General features: G+C 46.7%; 5 protein-coding genes and 1 non-coding gene across 6 annotated transcripts; 3 read left to right on the top strand and 3 right to left on the bottom strand.

Moving 5' to 3' along the window:
* Positions 1 to 2,987: 2,987 nt before the first annotated feature.
* On the top strand, positions 2,988 to 3,263 carry J3458_006919 (uncharacterized protein; the record flags this gene model as incomplete). The annotated part of the gene is made up of 1 exon (XM_007817045.1): positions 2,988 to 3,263. One exon carries the CDS (start codon positions 2,988 to 2,990, stop codon positions 3,261 to 3,263), a length of 276 nt encoding a protein of 91 aa, XP_007815236.1.
* A 2,316-nt stretch (positions 3,264 to 5,579) lies between these two features.
* On the top strand, positions 5,580 to 6,920 carry J3458_006920 (uncharacterized protein; the record flags this gene model as incomplete). Its single annotated transcript, XM_007817044.2, has 1 exon — positions 5,580 to 6,920. One exon carries the CDS (start codon positions 5,580 to 5,582, stop codon positions 6,918 to 6,920), a length of 1,341 nt encoding a protein of 446 aa, XP_007815235.2.
* Positions 6,921 to 7,960: 1,040 nt separating this feature from the next.
* J3458_006921 lies at positions 7,961 to 8,052 on the bottom strand. The gene has a single exon. It is a non-coding gene; the product is annotated as a tRNA-Gln (tRNA).
* Positions 8,053 to 8,222: 170 nt separating this feature from the next.
* On the bottom strand, positions 8,223 to 11,681 carry J3458_006922 (uncharacterized protein). Its single transcript, XM_007817043.2, has 2 exons — positions 11,255 to 11,681; positions 8,223 to 11,187 (listed from the first exon to the last, which is right to left on the bottom strand). Exon 2 carries the CDS (start codon positions 11,041 to 11,043, stop codon positions 8,986 to 8,988), a length of 2,058 nt encoding a protein of 685 aa, XP_007815234.1. The 5' UTR covers positions 11,044 to 11,187; positions 11,255 to 11,681; the 3' UTR covers positions 8,223 to 8,985.
* A 638-nt stretch (positions 11,682 to 12,319) lies between these two features.
* Positions 12,320 to 15,383, top strand: J3458_006923 (uncharacterized protein). Its single transcript, XM_066119115.1, has 2 exons — positions 12,320 to 14,378; positions 14,438 to 15,383. The coding sequence occupies exon 2, from the start codon at positions 14,453 to 14,455 to the stop codon at positions 14,882 to 14,884; it is 432 nt and encodes a 143-aa protein (XP_065975751.1). The 5' UTR covers positions 12,320 to 14,378; positions 14,438 to 14,452; the 3' UTR covers positions 14,885 to 15,383.
* A 729-nt stretch (positions 15,384 to 16,112) lies between these two features.
* On the bottom strand, positions 16,113 to 17,540 carry J3458_006924 (uncharacterized protein; the record flags this gene model as incomplete). Its single annotated transcript, XM_007817953.2, has 1 exon — positions 16,113 to 17,540. Exon 1 carries the CDS (start codon positions 17,211 to 17,213, stop codon positions 16,113 to 16,115), a length of 1,101 nt encoding a protein of 366 aa, XP_007816144.1. The 5' UTR covers positions 17,214 to 17,540.
* Between the last annotated feature and the right edge of the window lie 87 nt (positions 17,541 to 17,627).

The following is a 17,627-nucleotide window of genomic DNA, read 5'->3' on the forward strand; positions in this document are numbered from 1 at the left end:
AGCTCTCTCTTTATAACTTATATTATTATTTTTAGCTATATATAATTATATATATCTTTTATTTAATTAATATATATATTCCTATTAAAATAAAGTTTTCCTTTAAGTTTAAGTTCTTTTTAATAGTAATATATAATAGCTTTAAGGTATATTTATACTTATAAGAGTTAATAGCTTAAATAGGTACTTTATATATATTATATTAGGGAAGTATAAGAGTTTTAATTAATTATAAAATAAGAGCTATTACCTTTACTTAACGTAGTTCTTATTATCTTATAAAGTTAATATTAATAAAATTAAGTATTATATATTTATTAAAATTAATATAGGTTTTTATAGTATTATACTTATATATAATAATCTTTATATTAAAGTATTAGCTTATTAATACGTTTTAGCTTAAAGTTAAAGTAAAAGTAATTACTTTAATCTTTAAGTGTTTTCTTAATTATTTAAGTTACTTTTAAATAGTTTATTATAAGTAAGTTAAAGGTAATTCTTATTATTATAATTATAATAACGTAGCTTTTCTTACTTAATTAAGTTTAGGTTTTAATTAAGGTAATTTAATTATAAGAACCTCTTATTATTAAGGTAAGCTCCTAATAAGTTACTTCTTTCTTATTAGGGTGTCTTTAAAGAGCTTCTTAGTTAAGATAAGTAGAGCTCTTATAAATATAGTAAATACAAGTGTATTATATATTATATTTTATAATATATTGTATTTTCGTGTATTATATTTAAATACATTATATTACATTACTAAAATATCTATAAATGTATTTTAAGTAAAAAAGACCCTTATTTTTTTAACTTAGAATTATAAGGCTATTTATAAGGGTTAGAAGGGAAAATTTTATATCATTAAAAAGAGCTAAAATAGCTCTTTAAATTAACCTACTTTTTACTATTATAAGTTATTATATCAAAAAGTTATAAGCAATTGAAAATTCGCCCCGCTTTACTTACTTTTTATTTTAAGATATAACTTTAAAGCTTAATATCTCGCTTAATATCCATATTTTAAGGTTAATTTTTAAAGATTTAAAATCACGTGATTTTTAGCTTTATTATAATATATAATATGCTTATATAAGCATTTATTTATAATATTAGATATTTTATAGCCTTATAATACATTTATAGGTATTCTTATCTTGTAATGTATTATAATATATTATAATATAATATAATATAATAAGATATAGTAAAAACTATAAAAAATATAATACATTTAGAGGTTTAAAGATAAGTTAGCCTTTTACTTATTTCTCCCTAATATAATATCCTAAAATTACTAGGTAATTTAAATTACTTTCTCTTAAGTTTTTTTAAAGATTAAAGTATATAAGTTTATATAATCTTAAAGTTTAAGTTATAGCTTAATAAAAAGGGTAAGTACTTATAACTTTTTATTAGCTTTTTTTAAGTGTTTCTTTAATAAATTTAAGTAAATATTAAAGTTTATAAGGCTTTAATTTTCACGTTACTTTACTTATTTTAATTATATAATTATTTAAGCCTTATAATTTTTTACGTTTTTTAAAAGTATTAAAGTTTAATTTTAAAACGTATTTTAATTATTTTTAAGGTTTTTCTTTTAATTTATTAATTATTTATTAAGGTATAAATTTTATTTTACTTTATATTTTAAGTTTATATAATTTAAGGTAAAAAGAATTTTTTAATAATTCTTATAATACTTATATTTTACTTTATTAAAAGTATAATTTAAGTTATTTATTTAAATCTTATACTTTTAAAGGTTTATTAAATAATAAAGAGAGTTAATATTCTTAACTTATACTTTTTAATTATTACTTCTCTTTAAATTATAAGAGTTATACCTCTTTTTTATTATTAAGTAAGTAGTTTAAAGAATTAATTTTTATAGCTTCTTTTTCTTTTCTTAAAGCTTTTATAACTTTTTTAATTAAGTAATTTAATTTTAAAGAGTTATAATAGCTTTATTTAATTACTTAAGTATTTTCTCTTTACTTAAAGCTATTATATTCTTTTAATTACTTAATAATTTTATTTAGTTTTTTATTATTAAAGGTAAAAGCACTTATAAAATAAAAGTTCTTTAAGTGCTTATCTCTATTATTTTAATTAAGTAACTTTTTAAGAAGCTTTAAAAATTATAAGATTATAAGAGAAATTAAAAGTTAAGTAATTAAAGTAAGAGTAATTATATTATAATAATTAAAGCTTATTCTTTTTTTAATTATATAAGGTATAAGGGATATAGTTCTAAAGCCCCCGTTCCACGTAACGTTATTAATCGCGTTATAGGTAGACGGGGGTCCCCTAACCACCTTATATTTATAGCTAAGCCTAACCTAATTAATCTCTTTATAGCCTAAAAGAGCTTAAATCCACTGTTTTTTACATTTTCATTAAATATATATACACTTAAAAGCCTTTTAATAGCTAAAATTAAATATATTTACCTTTATAAAGCTACGTAACATAAAAAAAATCATGCTTTTATACCTGTATAAGCAATTTACATGTAAAGGTCTAGGTGGGGACTATCCCAGTGTTTTGTGGCTGTCCCGGAATTTTATGGCCAACTAAGTGGCTAGCCCACTTAGTTGCCAACGGGTACATTTGCAGCAAGGGTATCCTTGAGTGTCTGCCTTGGAGGGCCCCAGCGGTGACGACAGTAGCCTTTCGGATCTTTCGGATCAGGAGAATGATGCGACGGCCCGCACCGCACAACGTACCAGGCATCAATTACCTCAGAGTTTACTTTGTTGCCCAGTAGCAGGCGGGTAAGAGTGCTGACGAACGCTTGCGTTGCCCCCGTTATGCTTATGCTCTGGACAGGTTGGGGTTGTAGCTGAAGCCAGGCCACGCTTGTTCAAGCCGGGACTTGAAGACACGTTAGTCTCTGTTCTAAGCAAGAAATCAACAATCCTGTCGCCATCTTAGCTTCATCCTACACAGCACCTTTTTTATAATTAATATCCACTACGACCATGAGTCAACAGAGTCCCGTCAAGGTGCAACTGCTGTCCATTCCTGACTGCCCGTTGGTGGCCAAGGTCCGCAACACGCTTAACGATAGTTTGGCAAAAACACGCTCAGACGCAACGGTCGAGGAGCTTGTGGAAGATTATACTTCTCCGACGCTCCTCATCAACGACTTTGAAGTCACCGGTATACCCGTTGCAGCGCAAGGACACAAAAACTGCCGTCATGATCTTCGAAATGAGAAGCAGAAACTAGCTGCTCTTCGGGGCTGTCCGTTTTAAGTTGCGATAATAGGAATAGAGGCAACGGTCGGAAAGTCTGCTCTTCACATTCTGCTGCGTACCACAGAACGTGTAAAATTAGAACATGGCAGCCAAGAGACTTGTAGAAATATAGACGACATCAGGACCGGTATAGAGCCTCTTTAGCGCAGGGGCCATTTTAAGCTAGATGACGAAGGCTTCATCATTGGGGTTGCTGGATTGAGTTGCATTCCAACAGAGCATCAACTTTTTATCGACGGGAAAAGACTCAGCGTATGGTGTTCCTTTGACGTGATTGGCATTTTTGGTGCTCTTCCAGCGTCGGGATTCGCGCCTTTGGTAGACCCGTCTACTAACGATCGCTTGGTCGTCAACTTTGTCAGAGATTTTCCTGATGAGACGAGGCTCATGGTTTTTATGGCAGACTTGCCAGCGGAGGGCTCCGTTTGCAAGGACTAGTGTTGGAGGTCTAGGGGATTTCGCAGATGTGGCAAGATTGAGCAGAACTTGGTCGTCAAGGGCGATGATGAGGCCAAAAATAAGTACCAAAAGAGATTGACAGAGCCTGACAGCGGCTAGGTGGAAACAGAAAGGAACGCTTCAGCCGGTTCTATTTCACATGAAGCCGCTCATACTATAAAGCAAGTTATTCCACGCCGAGTATAGGAGGCTGTCCTCTAAAACAGTCACAGCTTTGCGATACGTCGCTCACAATGCCTTTGCCGAAGCTACCGACATGGCGTTACATCCGGACTTCAGCTGCCTAGAACCCTGCAACTTTCTTATATTCTCGTCTTGGTCCACCAAATGCGACCGGCTCCTCAGCAGGCCCCAACACTCAATGCCGCTCGTGCTCGAATGCTGTGTAACCAGGAGCAATTTAACCCCGTACTTTAGGTTGGCCGCCCTATGTAGTTACGAAATACATTCCACAGGGCTGGGCATACTGAGCTAACGGCAGTATAACGGTCGCAAGCTGTCCTGGTCCATCTGAACACCGTGCGACCATGACGGCTAGAACAGGCCACTCTAGCTACTCACTTATATTGAATTATACACACAACTGAGGCTTTATCGGCCGCGGCACACGGTAATTGGTACATGTAGCTCCATTTAGCTGATTCCTACCCTTGCCAGCCGGGGGGGCGAGGCAATACAACACCATCCAGCAGGTGACAAACAAAAAGATGCGTCTACTTGTCCTTAAACATGCCATGATTGTAACGCGTAATCAAGCGATTGACTAGCCCTGGAGCCTTTACGGTCACAACAACTCCACAAAGGGTAGAAACTTCCTCGGTCCCACGTCTCCAGTGGTACAGACTCCTTTTTTTAATTTTAATGTCGATCTTCCCGTCCCCAGTTCCGCCGCGCCGCAAAATAGCACGCTGCATGGTGAGATTGTGTTCCCGGTATCCGGAGGATTCGAGGCAATGACGCGCGAGCGAGGCATCAGGCTTTACATGGCCACAGTATCCGGCGCTCCGTCTCTCAAAAGACGATGCTGCGTGTAAATGTCTAGTGTCAGTTTTCTTTGCGCCGCATTAGAGCACCACAAAGTTCGGTGTTTTCGATGCCTTCATCCTGTTAAAAGAGACCGAGTCGGCCACTAGCAGAACTGACCAGTTCGGAGTAGAGTTTCCCTCAAGACAAGGGTCCATGAAGGGGAACCGCTTTGCGCATGCTCCTAATATCCTTTTGGGCCAGGCTAATCTCGGCCGGAGCCGCAGGGCCGCCATGTACATGGTTGTCGATTTCACATGTCTGAATTGAATCCATGATTATAGGCTTCCTACCCCGGTGCCGGGACTCTCTAGCATTCGGATTTAACAACCACACCGCCAGTGCATGGAAACTTGCTAGTCATCGGGATAGCATTATCTGGGCCTTCTCCGGCAATTTTTTCTTTCATAATACGAAATCTGGGCACTTATTGACAAGGGTCATGTTGAGATCATCTCACGGACCTACCCGAAAGAGGTGCCGGGAAACCATCTTCGGGCGTGATAACCCCAGACAAGCATCCGACGACAACTGAGCCTAACAAACCGCCTGCATAAGAATTTCTCGGAGACATCAAGTATTACCTGCTTTTCTACTGCAACGTAGCCGGTGAAGTATAAACGAAAGTACCTGTGAAGATGGTTCAGTCTGTGCTTGCTTTTCGGGACAGAGTCCTCACCTTCGCGCTGGGATAAATGTCCGACTCAAACTAGCATTGCTGGCCATGCTTTCACTATTTAACTCGTCCCTTTCCCTCAACCCTCTTCGTCATTCTTCATCTGTTTGTATCGTCCCCCATAGTCCCAAGAGCCTCCAGGCCATATCGCCACAATGCTCGTCGCGCGGTGTTTCTCGCTCCTTGCTACCTTGGCCTATGTCACCGCAGTGCCTTTAGCAGAGAGAGCAGGGCTCTTGCCTCCGAGCCAAGATCCATGGTATCAAGTGCCCAAAGATCTCGACGCCATTGAGCCTGGTTCCATCTTGAAGAGTCGGAAGCCTCCGGCTCCTATTGCCTCTTTTGGGATCAAGTCGGTCAATCTCAAAGACGCCCATCAAATCATGTACAAGACAACCAACAGCTTCAACCGCTCAACCGCAACAGTCACCACCGTCTTGATCCCCCACAATGCAGACTTCAACAAAGTACTGTCCTATCAGTCCATTGTGGACGCGGCCTTTATTGACTGTGCGCCATCGTACGCTCTCCAACTGGGGTCCAAGTCTGGTGTAGCCTTTGGGACATTCACAACCCAAGCCGAACTGTTCCTAATTGCGACTCTCTTGGACAAGGGCTGGGTGGTTGTTTTGCCCGACTACTTGGGTCCGCACTCTGCCTTCCTTGCCAACAAACTTGCTGCACACGCAGTGCTGGATAGTATCCGGGCTGTAACCAAGTCGACCGCTTTCACGGGAGTTCACCAGAATGCCACAGTCGCCCTATGGGGGTATTCTGGGGGCAGCGTTGCAACCGGGTGGGCAGCTGAGCTCCATGCGTCGTACGCACCGGAGCTCAACATCGTCGGAGCCGCGCTTGGCGGTACGGTGCCGAGTATTCCCCCCGTTATCAAAGCCGTCAACAGGGGCTACGCTGCGGGTTTGTTGCCGTCAGGCTTTCTAGGCTTGTCGGGCGAGTATCCCGAGCTCAAGGACATTATTCAAGAACGAGTTCTACCGCAGCACAGACCGGCCTTTGAGAAGGTCAAGAAGCAGTGTCTAGTGGCTGACCTCGAGGAGTTCCCGTTTGAAGACGTCGTCTCCATGCTCAAGGACCCGTCTGTGCTTACATCCGGCGCGCTTGCCAGCATTTTCAACGACATCGCGCTGGGAAAGAGCACGCCCAAGATGCCCCTTTACGTATACAAGCCAGTTCATGACGAGATTAGTCCCGTGGCTAGTACGGACGAGTTGGTCAAGTTTTACTGCGCCAATGGCGGATCGGTCCAGTACGAGAGAGACTGGGTTTCCCTTCATGGCACGCTATTGACTACTGGTGCTGCGAAGGCTCTGTCCTGGTTGATCAGCCTTGTTGATGGGAAGCCCCAACCCACCGGCTGCTCTACTAGTAACGTGGTTTCCTCATTATTCGACCTCAAGGCCGTGGAGATTTTCCCTACGGCCATCCTGGACGCGCTATTGGCACTGGTTGGACGGCCTATTGGTCCCCTTCTTTAATGTCATAGCAGGACGGTTCGTTTGAAGTTTTATTGTTCTCCCGGGCGAGACATTTTATATCGTAGAGAGATATTAACACTTTCTGTAATTTCTGCACACCGTTGATGAAAAGAAGTCATTTTGTTACTGTGAACGTCTGCGCGCCGAAGTTCTCCAATAATGAGTGAAGCTTGTTACACTTTATCAACTTCACAAATAGTGTACACTACCCGATTTATTGGGCCGTTAATCCATGACCAAATAGATACAATAATAGCGTCTTTTTGGCCGCATCTTCCTAATATGCGGCATGTAAGTGTGCCCTTTTGCCGTATGACAGCCAGACTACCGAGCTGAAACGTCTTGGCGGCCGAAAGTTCAAACATGTAACTGGCTAAGCCAGAGAGTGAGTACTACATTCCAGTATCTGTCTCTCCATTAGGAACCAATCATCTTACACGTTGCCCCATGTGATCCAGATGCGCTACATGGCATTACCAGGCCGATTTCGCAAAATCTCTTGACAAAGTATCAAACCATCCATCATAGCCTTTCCCTGGAAAAAACCACGTTGCGCCAAGTTAGGCCCGTCGCTTAAACAAGATTAAATACAAGTGTTCATGCAAAGCCAGTTGTACTTGTTATAAAGTAGACTCAAAAATACCCCTCGCCGCCAAGCATGTTTCTTCGCATCGACCAAGAGCTCCGCTTTCCTGCAATAAAGCAAGGGCCTAAGAAACATACAGAATCACTTGAATACACACTCCTGTACAGAGTCGCTTTCCAATACCCCTACTCCACACAGACACCCCGAATCATCTTGCGGTAAGACGTACACTTGGCGACGATTGGCGCAAGTCAGCCAGTTGTAACCCTAACCCTAGCCACTCCCGCACCAATGCGACCGGTAAACTCGAGCCAGTCACCAGAAAGAAGCATCTTCCATTGCTAGTGGTAGTAAGAAAAAAGGAACGTCAAGCATTTCACGAAGACCAGGTAAAAAAATTTCGCAACCGGTAGGTAGTGGGTTAAGGTAGGGAACCAAAAAAAATGAATCGATTAGGTCCGGCCGGGATTCGAACCCGGATCGCCAGATTAAATGAGCCAATGCCGAAGTCAAAGTCTAGAATGCTAGCCTTTACACCACCGGACCAATGGTGATTGTTGTACTCTGCGATTTTATTACGTACTATATACCCTGATTTAGCCACAAAAAAAACCGGTCAAACGGGCCGGCTAGTGCAAATAACGTCGGGTACAGACTGGAGGCAAAGTGCACAGCCCCAAACTTGAACTTTGCGGTCCATCATGCATGGTGAACGATGATGTGCATCAAGATGCGTATTGCGCAAGCGTGGATGCGAATCGTGTCTAATCAAATCAGTCCAATTTCCGAGTCCTAGTTACGCGCTGCATGACGGGCGATTACGGTTGATTACGCGCCCATGAGGGCTGATTATGCGCTCCATAACGTCCATGGTGTAGCAAAAATTTGTCATGTAACTTATTAAAAAGGATGTAACATATGCTTAGGCATATCTAGACATGGTTGGTATGCATCTTCTCATATGTCTTCATGAGGTATCGAGCCTCGTCAAAAAAAAATTCGCTCCCTCAGCTTTGCGGATTGCATCCCATTGGCAATATGGGTATGCGCAACCTTGGCTGGAATGCTCAACTCGAACAAACAAATAAGACAAAATCCCCATCATCCAATGCCAGTTCTGCAAAACTTCAAATTGCGTGGCCTCTCCCCTTTTTCTCTCTCTCTCTCTCTCTCTTCTCACGCACATAACTAGTAGTACCCAATTTCATCGTGATCCGTCGCCCCGCACTCCATTCCAAGCTTCGGTAGAGTGCCCCATTCATCACCAAGGCCCTGTTGTTGACATGTTCGCTCGGCATGCGGGTCGCTCTCACTTCGGGTGTGCATGGAAACGCTCATAAATAGCGACCTCTGCTGGGTATCTTGCCTGACGTCTCTTCTTGTCGACGGTGCATTCAAGCGCATCTAGGCCTGAATGCGGCGTTTCACAGTCCACAAAGTCCAATCCATATTCACGACAGCTACAAACCATCATCATGCTCAACCCGACCATCCCAACATCTCCAATGTGCCTCTGGCTTCGGACGGCGTCATTCCAGCTACACCCAGATGTCGAACCTGCGTACCGCCGCGCAGACGTTGCAGCCCAAACGCAAGCTTCCAGCTTTCTGTCTCGTTCATGACAAACACATATCTCTTTCCTTCTTGGTCACGTACGCTGGCACGGAGGACGTGCAAGCCCTTTGACTTCCAAACTCCAGTCTGACCGGTCGAAGACGGAATGTTAGTATTCTTAAATGTACGCTCGCACAAACCAAGACGGCAGCAATCCTTGCAGGCACGCAGCATCTCAGTAAGATAGGCATCGGCTTCATCACCGTTCAACACCTTTTGACTGTCGCGGTCTGCGTTTCTTCGGGCTGTTGCCATCTTATAAAGCAAATGGGGGGCGCTCTTGGGTCCGGACGTGGTGTTGGAAGTAGCAGAAGCAGACAATTTCAAGCAGTGCGGGGGGCACCATACCTCGACAAGTTTGAGAGTCCATGCCTTGACGTCCCACTCACGTTGGGGAACGCCACGGACGTCGTCGTCGATGAAGAGACCTTCAGTCGTGATCCGCAGGATGAGGCCATCCGTGACGGATCCTACGCCAGAGACAAGTTGACTAGCTGGTGTCTTGGAGTATTGGCTCATGAAGAGATACACAGCCTGAATGACAATCTTGTCAGGGTCCTTGGTTGAATACGGACCACGAACTGACGGCGGTGGCGAGGTCCGGGCGGTCGTGTGAGACTGCGCCCACGACGCATCGGAGCCGGCAAAGGAGGAGAGGGACGGTCTCCGATTCTTTCTGTTTGGTTGATCGTACGGCCGGTACGAATACGCATCATCCTCGGGAGTACTGACATATGTCCTCGCTGTCGGAGCCGGGGGCTTCTTTTCGGGGCTGGGTGGATTGTTGGTTTGCGGTGGAACAGGTGGCCTGCCATTCGGCCACATGTTCGTCTTCTCTCCAACTCCTGAGAAGGCATATGTGCTTGCTACCCGCATACCTCCTTCCGTGGCGCTAGCCTCTTTCTTCTTTTGCTCCTCTTTTTCTGTCCCGAGCTCCTTTTCTTTTTCCTTTTCCTTTGCCTTTTCCTTTTCTTCCCTTTCTCTCTTTAGTCTTTCGACAAGTTCCTTGCGCCGCTGTTCAGCTTCTTCCTTGAGCTTTTTATCCTTGATCTCTTTTTCCTTTCGTTCTCTTTCCTTCTCCCGCTCTTGTCTCTCCCTCGCTTCCTTTGCCCTAAGTTCAGCAAGTCGTCTTGCAGCTTCTTCTCGGCGCTTTTGTTCTGCTTCCTTTGCTTTTCGTTCTTCTTCTTTCTTTCTCGTCTCCTCACGAGCCTTTTCCCAAGTACCTTTTGGTGTCTGCGGCTTAGGCGAGCTGGGCTTGGGCGAGCTCGGCTTGGGCGTGCTAGGTTGGGGAGTGCTGGGCTGGGGCGGATCGGGCTGAGGCGGTGGTCGTTGCCATGACGTTTTCGGCTTCTCTGGCTCTGGACGAGGCGGCGGTGACTGCGCTCGTGATTGCGGTGATGGTCCTCCTCCTCCTCCGGCGGGTGGTGGAGGGGGACTGCCATGAGGCGGCGGAGGGGGTGGTGCTCCTCCATGTCCCCTGGCATGAGCTCCTCCGTTGGGAGATGCGCCCGGAGTTGAGGATCCGAAACCACCTGGTGCGGTACCCGGTGCGCTTCCTCCGCTGCTGTACGAACTTTGATAATGGTAGTTTGAGCCCGGTGTGTCCTTTTGCGTCCGTCCCAATGCCCAAGCACCAAATCCAACACCGAGCATCAGAAGTGTTATACCCATGTTGCCCAAGCCTTGGAAAGTCTCCCACCACGTACGAAAGGCCGGCGCCATGCTTTGGAACAAAGCCACTAATATTAGAGCTGAGGCAAAGCCTGCGAAGAAGCTGTTGACGCTAGGTTTTAACGACGGCAGATACAGGAAACCAGCGCCCGCCGAATGCTCCGGTATAACAAATATATCATACTTGCCTGGCGGCAGGCCAGACGACCTCGGCACCTCGCCATGCGGCGGAGGCGGAGGTGGTGCACTCATATTCGTCACTCACTTCTGAAGGTTCGCAGGTTGCCGACTAATATACGTATTCGATGAGGTGCCAGCAGACGAATGATTGGTGGTTTTCGACTATACCGATCTCGCAGCGAACATGAGACTCTTTTTTTTGGATGGAAAAAAGTTCTATCAAAATTAGCAACTGTTGAAATAAGACAAGGACGTATTACTAGAAATATCGGGAATAGCGAACCGTCTGGCAGGCTTGTTGCAGTTGCACCTCACTCAACGTGGAAATCAGGGCCAACAGAAAGCGAGAAAGCAAACAAACGCCGAGCTCCAAAACAAATGATGCAAATGATAAGGCCGAGAAACGAAGATGCAAGCCGCTCGCAATGCTGGAAGGGAACAGCTTCAAGAGGACCAAAACAACCAACTGGGGTATCACTGCACTGCAGACGATTAGGAGAGGCAAATGTCGATGCAAGGTGAAGATAAAATTGCCCGAGGCTGGCTGCGAACCCGTGGTTCTGCAGCTCTGAGCTTTGGCTTGGGTTGACTGGCTCACTTGGGTCTGTGGATCTTGTCGCATTGTTTACGTTGAGAGCTCGGGGTCCAGTCAAGTCGTAGTTACCCAGGAGCCCTGCCATCTTTGGTGGCGAGTCGGGGTCCCAGTGTCCTGTGCTCTTCAATGTTTCCTGCTCAGTGGACGGGCGGGTGGGCGGACAGGCACTTGGCACTTGGCACGGCACCTTGGGACACACTTGGCAGCTTAAGTCCCTGGGCTCCAGCGCTTATTGATTGAGTTCTGGTGATGAGGCGGGGCAGGCAGGGGCTCGAGTGGACGCAACAGCGGCGGGTGTATGCTGAGGCCCAGCACCAGACTGCTCAAGAGGGTGTAGTGCGGTGGATGCAGCACTGGAGGTGAGTCTGGTGGGTGTACTCCGTACTGGGCGTAGTGGGTGCCTAGGTGCTGTGGACGCCGTCAGCCAGCCACTAACCATCGCTGCGGTTGGTCCCGCATGCCGCTAAGCATCAAAAGCTGCCGCAACGGACACCGACACCGCCAAGTCTTGCCGCAGCTCCAGATGTCAGCTTCCAGATGGCTGCCTTCAAGAAACAATCGCGAGGCAAACACCGAAAAGAAAGAAGTAAGAGGCGGGGGACATGCAAATTACATAAAGGCAGACTAGGTCACCAAGCCCTTCCCATGACTCTTTTTTCACCAAAATCACAAGCAACCCGGGCAGCAAGGTGGGCAGCGGGGTCGTGCAACGTGGCAGAAACCTCTCAGCGCTTCACCATCTGCATCCCTGACACGGAACATTCATTGGAGCATCGACACGGGCCATGGATGATTTAATGGTCCGGAACACGCCAGACAAAACACGCAGACCTGCAGAGCTGCAGACTCTCCCGTCGTCGTTGGTTTGCATTGATGAATATCGACCGTGTCTCCGGTTCGTCACCAGCAACAAAGCGCATTGATGTCTGGTCCATTCAACATGTGCCCCTGTTGGACATGCTGCAGACTTTTTCCTGGGACCATCAAAGGCCCATGGATCGACCAGACCAGACCCTTCTACAATATTGCAATAGGGGTTGACGAGTCAAAACGACCAGGTCGATATTACGGACCACCCTACCGAGATGCCGAGTATTACGAAAGGCATAGATAGACTCCTTCGCCATGGTCCAGACTTGCAGAGAGCTGCCTGTTCTGCGAGACGCATCCCAAATTCGTCATCACCTTGCACCAGTTGACGCTTCTTCTTACCAGTCAGAGCCATCACCTCTCACCTCTTGCCTCCGCCGCGGCGCTTCCGCTTCTCCCGGCGAAGTGATGCGGAATGCCAGCCCTGGCGGTCAAAGGCGCTTGTCACGAGATTCGCTTTGGCTCCGCCATAGCCTACTCCCTACTCCCTAATACTCCGTAATCATGCATGGATATTAATATTTTGCAGATAAAAGTCATGCGCACAGGGCAGACCAAAGGGCACGGTGCAACAACTAGTCGGAGCCACCGTCCCAGAACAATAGGAAGGAAAGAAAGGGGGAAACGAAAAGCCACCCAACCAAATCATCTAGCTCTAGCAATTCGTAATGACAGTGTAGAACCGTACAACGTAGAATCTAAACAAGCTCCTATCCTCCTGCACCGGGCTATTGCAGGATTGATTGAGATGTAACGACAGGGCCCAAATATTGCCCAGCCGGCCTGCATTGCATCAGGGCCCTCATTGTAATTGTGTCACCCACCCCACGGCCCAACGGCAAATTTATCCGTTGCCCAGCAACGAGCGCCACGACGCGTCGGTCAGGTGACGTAACATGATCCCGTATCGAGGTGGATGGATACCTGAGTTACGTAGTGCCAACAATGCGCTTCGACGAAACAAGTTCGGCTAGCTCACGTCGGTAGATGGCTTCTTGCCACATATGCCAAAGGACAGGTTTTGCATTTTGATTATTTTTTGTCTCGTCAAGTCTTCTAGATTGATTTGTGTAGCACAAATACGAAGGTGTATAATTATGTATCCCAAGCTTTTGGCGCTAAACGTCTAGCTGCCGCACACAACCCACATGGCCATGTAACGCTCAACGGCTTTTGGAAACATCAACTCACAAGACCAGACACTTTAGCCGAGTGCCTGGGTGGTTGAAGGCGTTGCGCTGCCATGGCCAGGCAATGGGCTCGCCCGCACAGTTTCGACATGCAGGTATCGGCATCTCTTTTGGTTGATCTTTTCTGCGAAATGCCAGTAGAGTTGCCTCTGGTTCCGATTTGGTTGGCAGTCCTCAGCTTAGTCATGTTTAACATTCTGGTCCAATTCACAAAATGGCAAGGCTCTTAAACTTTCGGAGGCTTGGAAGCTGTAGAAAGAGTTATACACAAGACAATCATTCAGGCTAGGATGCTGGTTGAGAGGCTTCTAAGGAATCAAAGAAACCAAAGTCAGAAAAAAAATTGGGTATCGAAAAAATTCACTGACGGCATTGTAGAGGTCCACGGTGCTAGACGAGGTACAGGGTACAGGCCTTGTATCGCGTATGGGCGGCAAAGAACGGCTTTGACAAAGACAAGACTAAAAGATTGAACGCAAATAAGAAGAAACCCGGCCGAAATGATATCGAGGCCAAGGACAAAGAATTCGAGACTTCTGTCTACCAAAAATCAGTACTGGTCTACAAGAGGTTGGAGACGCTAACATGTTGCCACATGGAATATCCAGCAGCTCAACGGACAAGAAGCTGTTGTTGTGGTCAACTGTCCATTACCGTGAACATCCATCAATCAACCAAGTCATTTCCAGTCTTTCGGGCCTGAGCAATTGATTAGTCCTCTACTCCCGCCGCAAAAGTCAATTCGCTCAAGGGTGAGTTCCGCAGACACCCCGGCATCCGTCGCAGAGAGCTCAATTAACCACCAGACCAGTTTGGGCGCCATAGCATGGCGACCATGATGGCTGAAAGAATGGAGCGGGAGCGTATCCTGGCGCTCTACGGAGACTCCTCCCCCCGCCCGCGGACGGGGAGATCATCTCTCAATTCGGCGATCGCTACGTGGTGCGCCAAGGAACAGCCATCACGAAATAGTTACACCAAACGTAAAACCGGCATGGGCTCAATTCCTGTGCCCGAGGTGATTTGCAGCGACTGGGACCGCATCGCCATGGAATATATGGATCAGCTTAGAGGGTACATCTCGCAGATGCGTGCCATACCCGGCAACTTTATTGGTCGCCTCGACCACCAAGGTGTTATAATCGCCAGCTTCGTGATGCGTTCTGGTGGGCCGTTTGCAAGAATGGCTTGTTCGACCGCCGCATCGGTTGGACTCAGAGTCGATGTAGTGGCACCAGATTACGACCAAGCTTGGTAGTTCTAACTACAAAAGTTTCCTTACGCACGGCGATCTTGCCGCACGAAATATCATGTACGTGACGGTCGCATTGTCGCCATCCTGGATTGGGAGTATGCTGGGTGGTACCCGGAGTACTGGGACTACGCCTTTACTATATCTGGTTTGGATTACATTGACTGGGAGACACTCGGCAGCCGTATTCCCAATCTCTTTGATCAGCGTTATGTGATGAATACATTCTAAAGATTCATTGTGAGCCTTTCTTGATCACACATACGAATCGATTCCGAAAACGAACTGTAACGCGTGAGTTGGACATGATCTGTTAGAAATCCACTAGACAAATGGTTTTCTATTTTCTCCAAGAGTACCTATGATACGGAAGACATTTATGATGCATGCATATCAAGCTGTGAGGAGTACGTAAGAAGATATCAGGGTGCATGGGAATTGTTGAACTGCCAAAAGTGGCGGCCTCCAACAGATGGGAACCTCATGACTTATATCCTCAAAGCAGATGTTGGCTGCTTCAGGGCACACACAACGTTGGACTTAAATGAGATCCGCAATCTACACCAAGTATAATGTCAAATTCATCGGGACCCAGAATGCCAGTAGGCATCATTCAGTCCTACATACCACCCGACCGCCCAATGGTCGCCATGACTTGTCGTCCAAGACTTACTATACATACCGCTACAAGCCTACAACAATTTTGTCTAATTCTCAAGAGCGGCCACGCGGAAGGGTACCCTTGGAGTACAAATTTAATCACCTGTCCATATGCCAGTAGCGTTCCCCCAACCGCGTCGCCTAGTTAGCCAGCTATTCACTACTTTGAATTTGCAGACCTCCTTAACCAGATAAATGATATTCATGTTGCTACTCTGCCGTCATGCTACCTACCCAAATGATTGAATCTGTCCCAAGCACGGCGTGGCAAACCCATCGCTTACCATGGCAGGACGCAAGCGCTCGCCCATAAATCGAGGGAACCAAAAAAAAAAAAAAAAAAAAAAAAAAAAAAAAAAAAAAAAAAAAAAAAAAAAAAAAAAAAAAAGGAGAACGCCGGGATATAGAAACAGCACGCATCTCACTAACCCACCTAGCCTAGCCCCAAAATGTGCAGCAACACGTCGACAAGCCATCCGAGCCCCTCGGAAACCCTCCTGCCCATCCACACCATCCACACGAGGGATTCTAGCGTCCTCATGATAATCCTCACCACCACCATCATAAAGACTAGTCACAGCTTCTTGATCCGGTTATGGGCCACGCCCAGCTTGTCATTCACCCTGTCCACATCACCGTTCAGCGCGGCCAGCATCTCAGTCTGCGCATCGACCTCGCTCTTCATCTGGATGCCCAGGGCCTTTTGGCGCCGTATAATATCGGCGAGCTGATCGATGGCTTGGTCCTGCGATGCCATTTCCTGTTTCTGCAACTGGAGAATCCCCTCGTTGTCGAGTTCCCTGGTTTGCGCCGTCTCTGGGAGCGGTGCGCCGAGGACGCGGCCGGTCGTCGGGCGAGCGGTCTTGAGGAGGCCTGATTTTTCGTCGGCGGCGGCCGTGTTGACGTTGTTATTGCTACCACTACGAGGGTTGCTGCCCGATGCCGATGCGGTGAAGAGGGCGGTGGATAGTTTCTCGAGGGCGTCGCGCTCCATGCGTGCGTTGGATACGAGATCTCGGCGGCGGCGGAGCTCGCCTTCGCCCAGCCTGTTGGACTCTTGGATCTTGCGGAGGCCATCTGATAAGCTGGTGACGAGAATGCCGGCTTTGAAGAGCACCTTGCTCGCTGCTGTGCCCGCTTCTGCTGCTGCTGTGCTGTTGCCGCTGTCTGATGCCGCGTCTCTCCGTGATAGACACTGCCTTGCCTCATTCAGGTTCTGCTTCAGCTCTCTGTGCATGTCCAGCCATGTCTGGGGATCAGCTGCTCCCGTGGCGGACGGCCTGACCATTCCCGAAGCCGACACCGCCGAGCTGGTGGTGCTGGTGCTGGGCAGGTTCAGAAACGCCCGCCAGGCAGAGGTGTCCCTCCATCGCCGGTCCGGCGTCTCTGCAATCGTCCGTAGATATTTCTCCAGGGCAATTTGTCGGTTCCTCGTGAGCTCTGGTGATCGCACGGTTGATTTGAGCCAGTGCTTGCCAGGAAGGGGCTCTGGCGGCGGCACGCCGACTTGTTGGACGAGCGTGTTGTGAAGTCTTGCAAAGTCCGAGTAACGCTTTTGGACGACAAACGACCGTAGGGGTAAGCGGAGCGTGATGTTGTACAGGGTGTATGGTTTGGAACCGACGTCTTTAGAGACACTCGTGGATGGGATGGCAATCTCGGGTGGCGGGGCCATGGCCGCAATCTGTGTATTTGTTGGATCTTCTCCCGTGATGCAATTCTATTCTATGAATTGCCGTGACAAAGGTTGAGAAAGATTGCGTAGTGCCGAAGGGGGTTTGTTGTCGGGTGAGTCAGTGTCAAGACGGCAAAGAATGTTGATGGTTTGATCGTCAGCACTCTGTACGGGTCAAACAATTCGACAGATAGAATATGCGGACTCGCAGTCCGGAGTACTCGATCTAGATTCGGAACAAAAAGGTACTCCGTAAAAGGCTCGAATCCCGCTGCCTGGCAAGATATCGTTCTGATGTCATAAAGCTGGTGAAATCGAGTGCGCGGCGATGATGCAAACACTTCGACCAGACTTGAAGATGGCAACCCCCAAGAGGCCCACTGCGTAGTTCAACTTCGAACTCTGACATCCGGT

Source organism: Metarhizium acridum (assembly GCF_019434415.1).
Source record: "Metarhizium acridum strain ARSEF 324 chromosome Unknown scaffold_72, whole genome shotgun sequence".
NCBI classification, from domain to species: Eukaryota; Fungi; Ascomycota; class Sordariomycetes; order Hypocreales; family Clavicipitaceae; genus Metarhizium; species Metarhizium acridum.

Coding starts and splice junctions, on each gene's coding strand:
- J3458_006923 (XM_066119115.1), top strand. CDS start 14,453: ATGGCGACCATGATGGCTGAAAGAATGGAGCGGGAGCGTATCCTGGCG.
- J3458_006922 (XM_007817043.2), bottom strand. CDS start 11,043: ATGAGTGCACCACCTCCGCCTCCGCCGCATGGCGAGGTGCCGAGGTCG.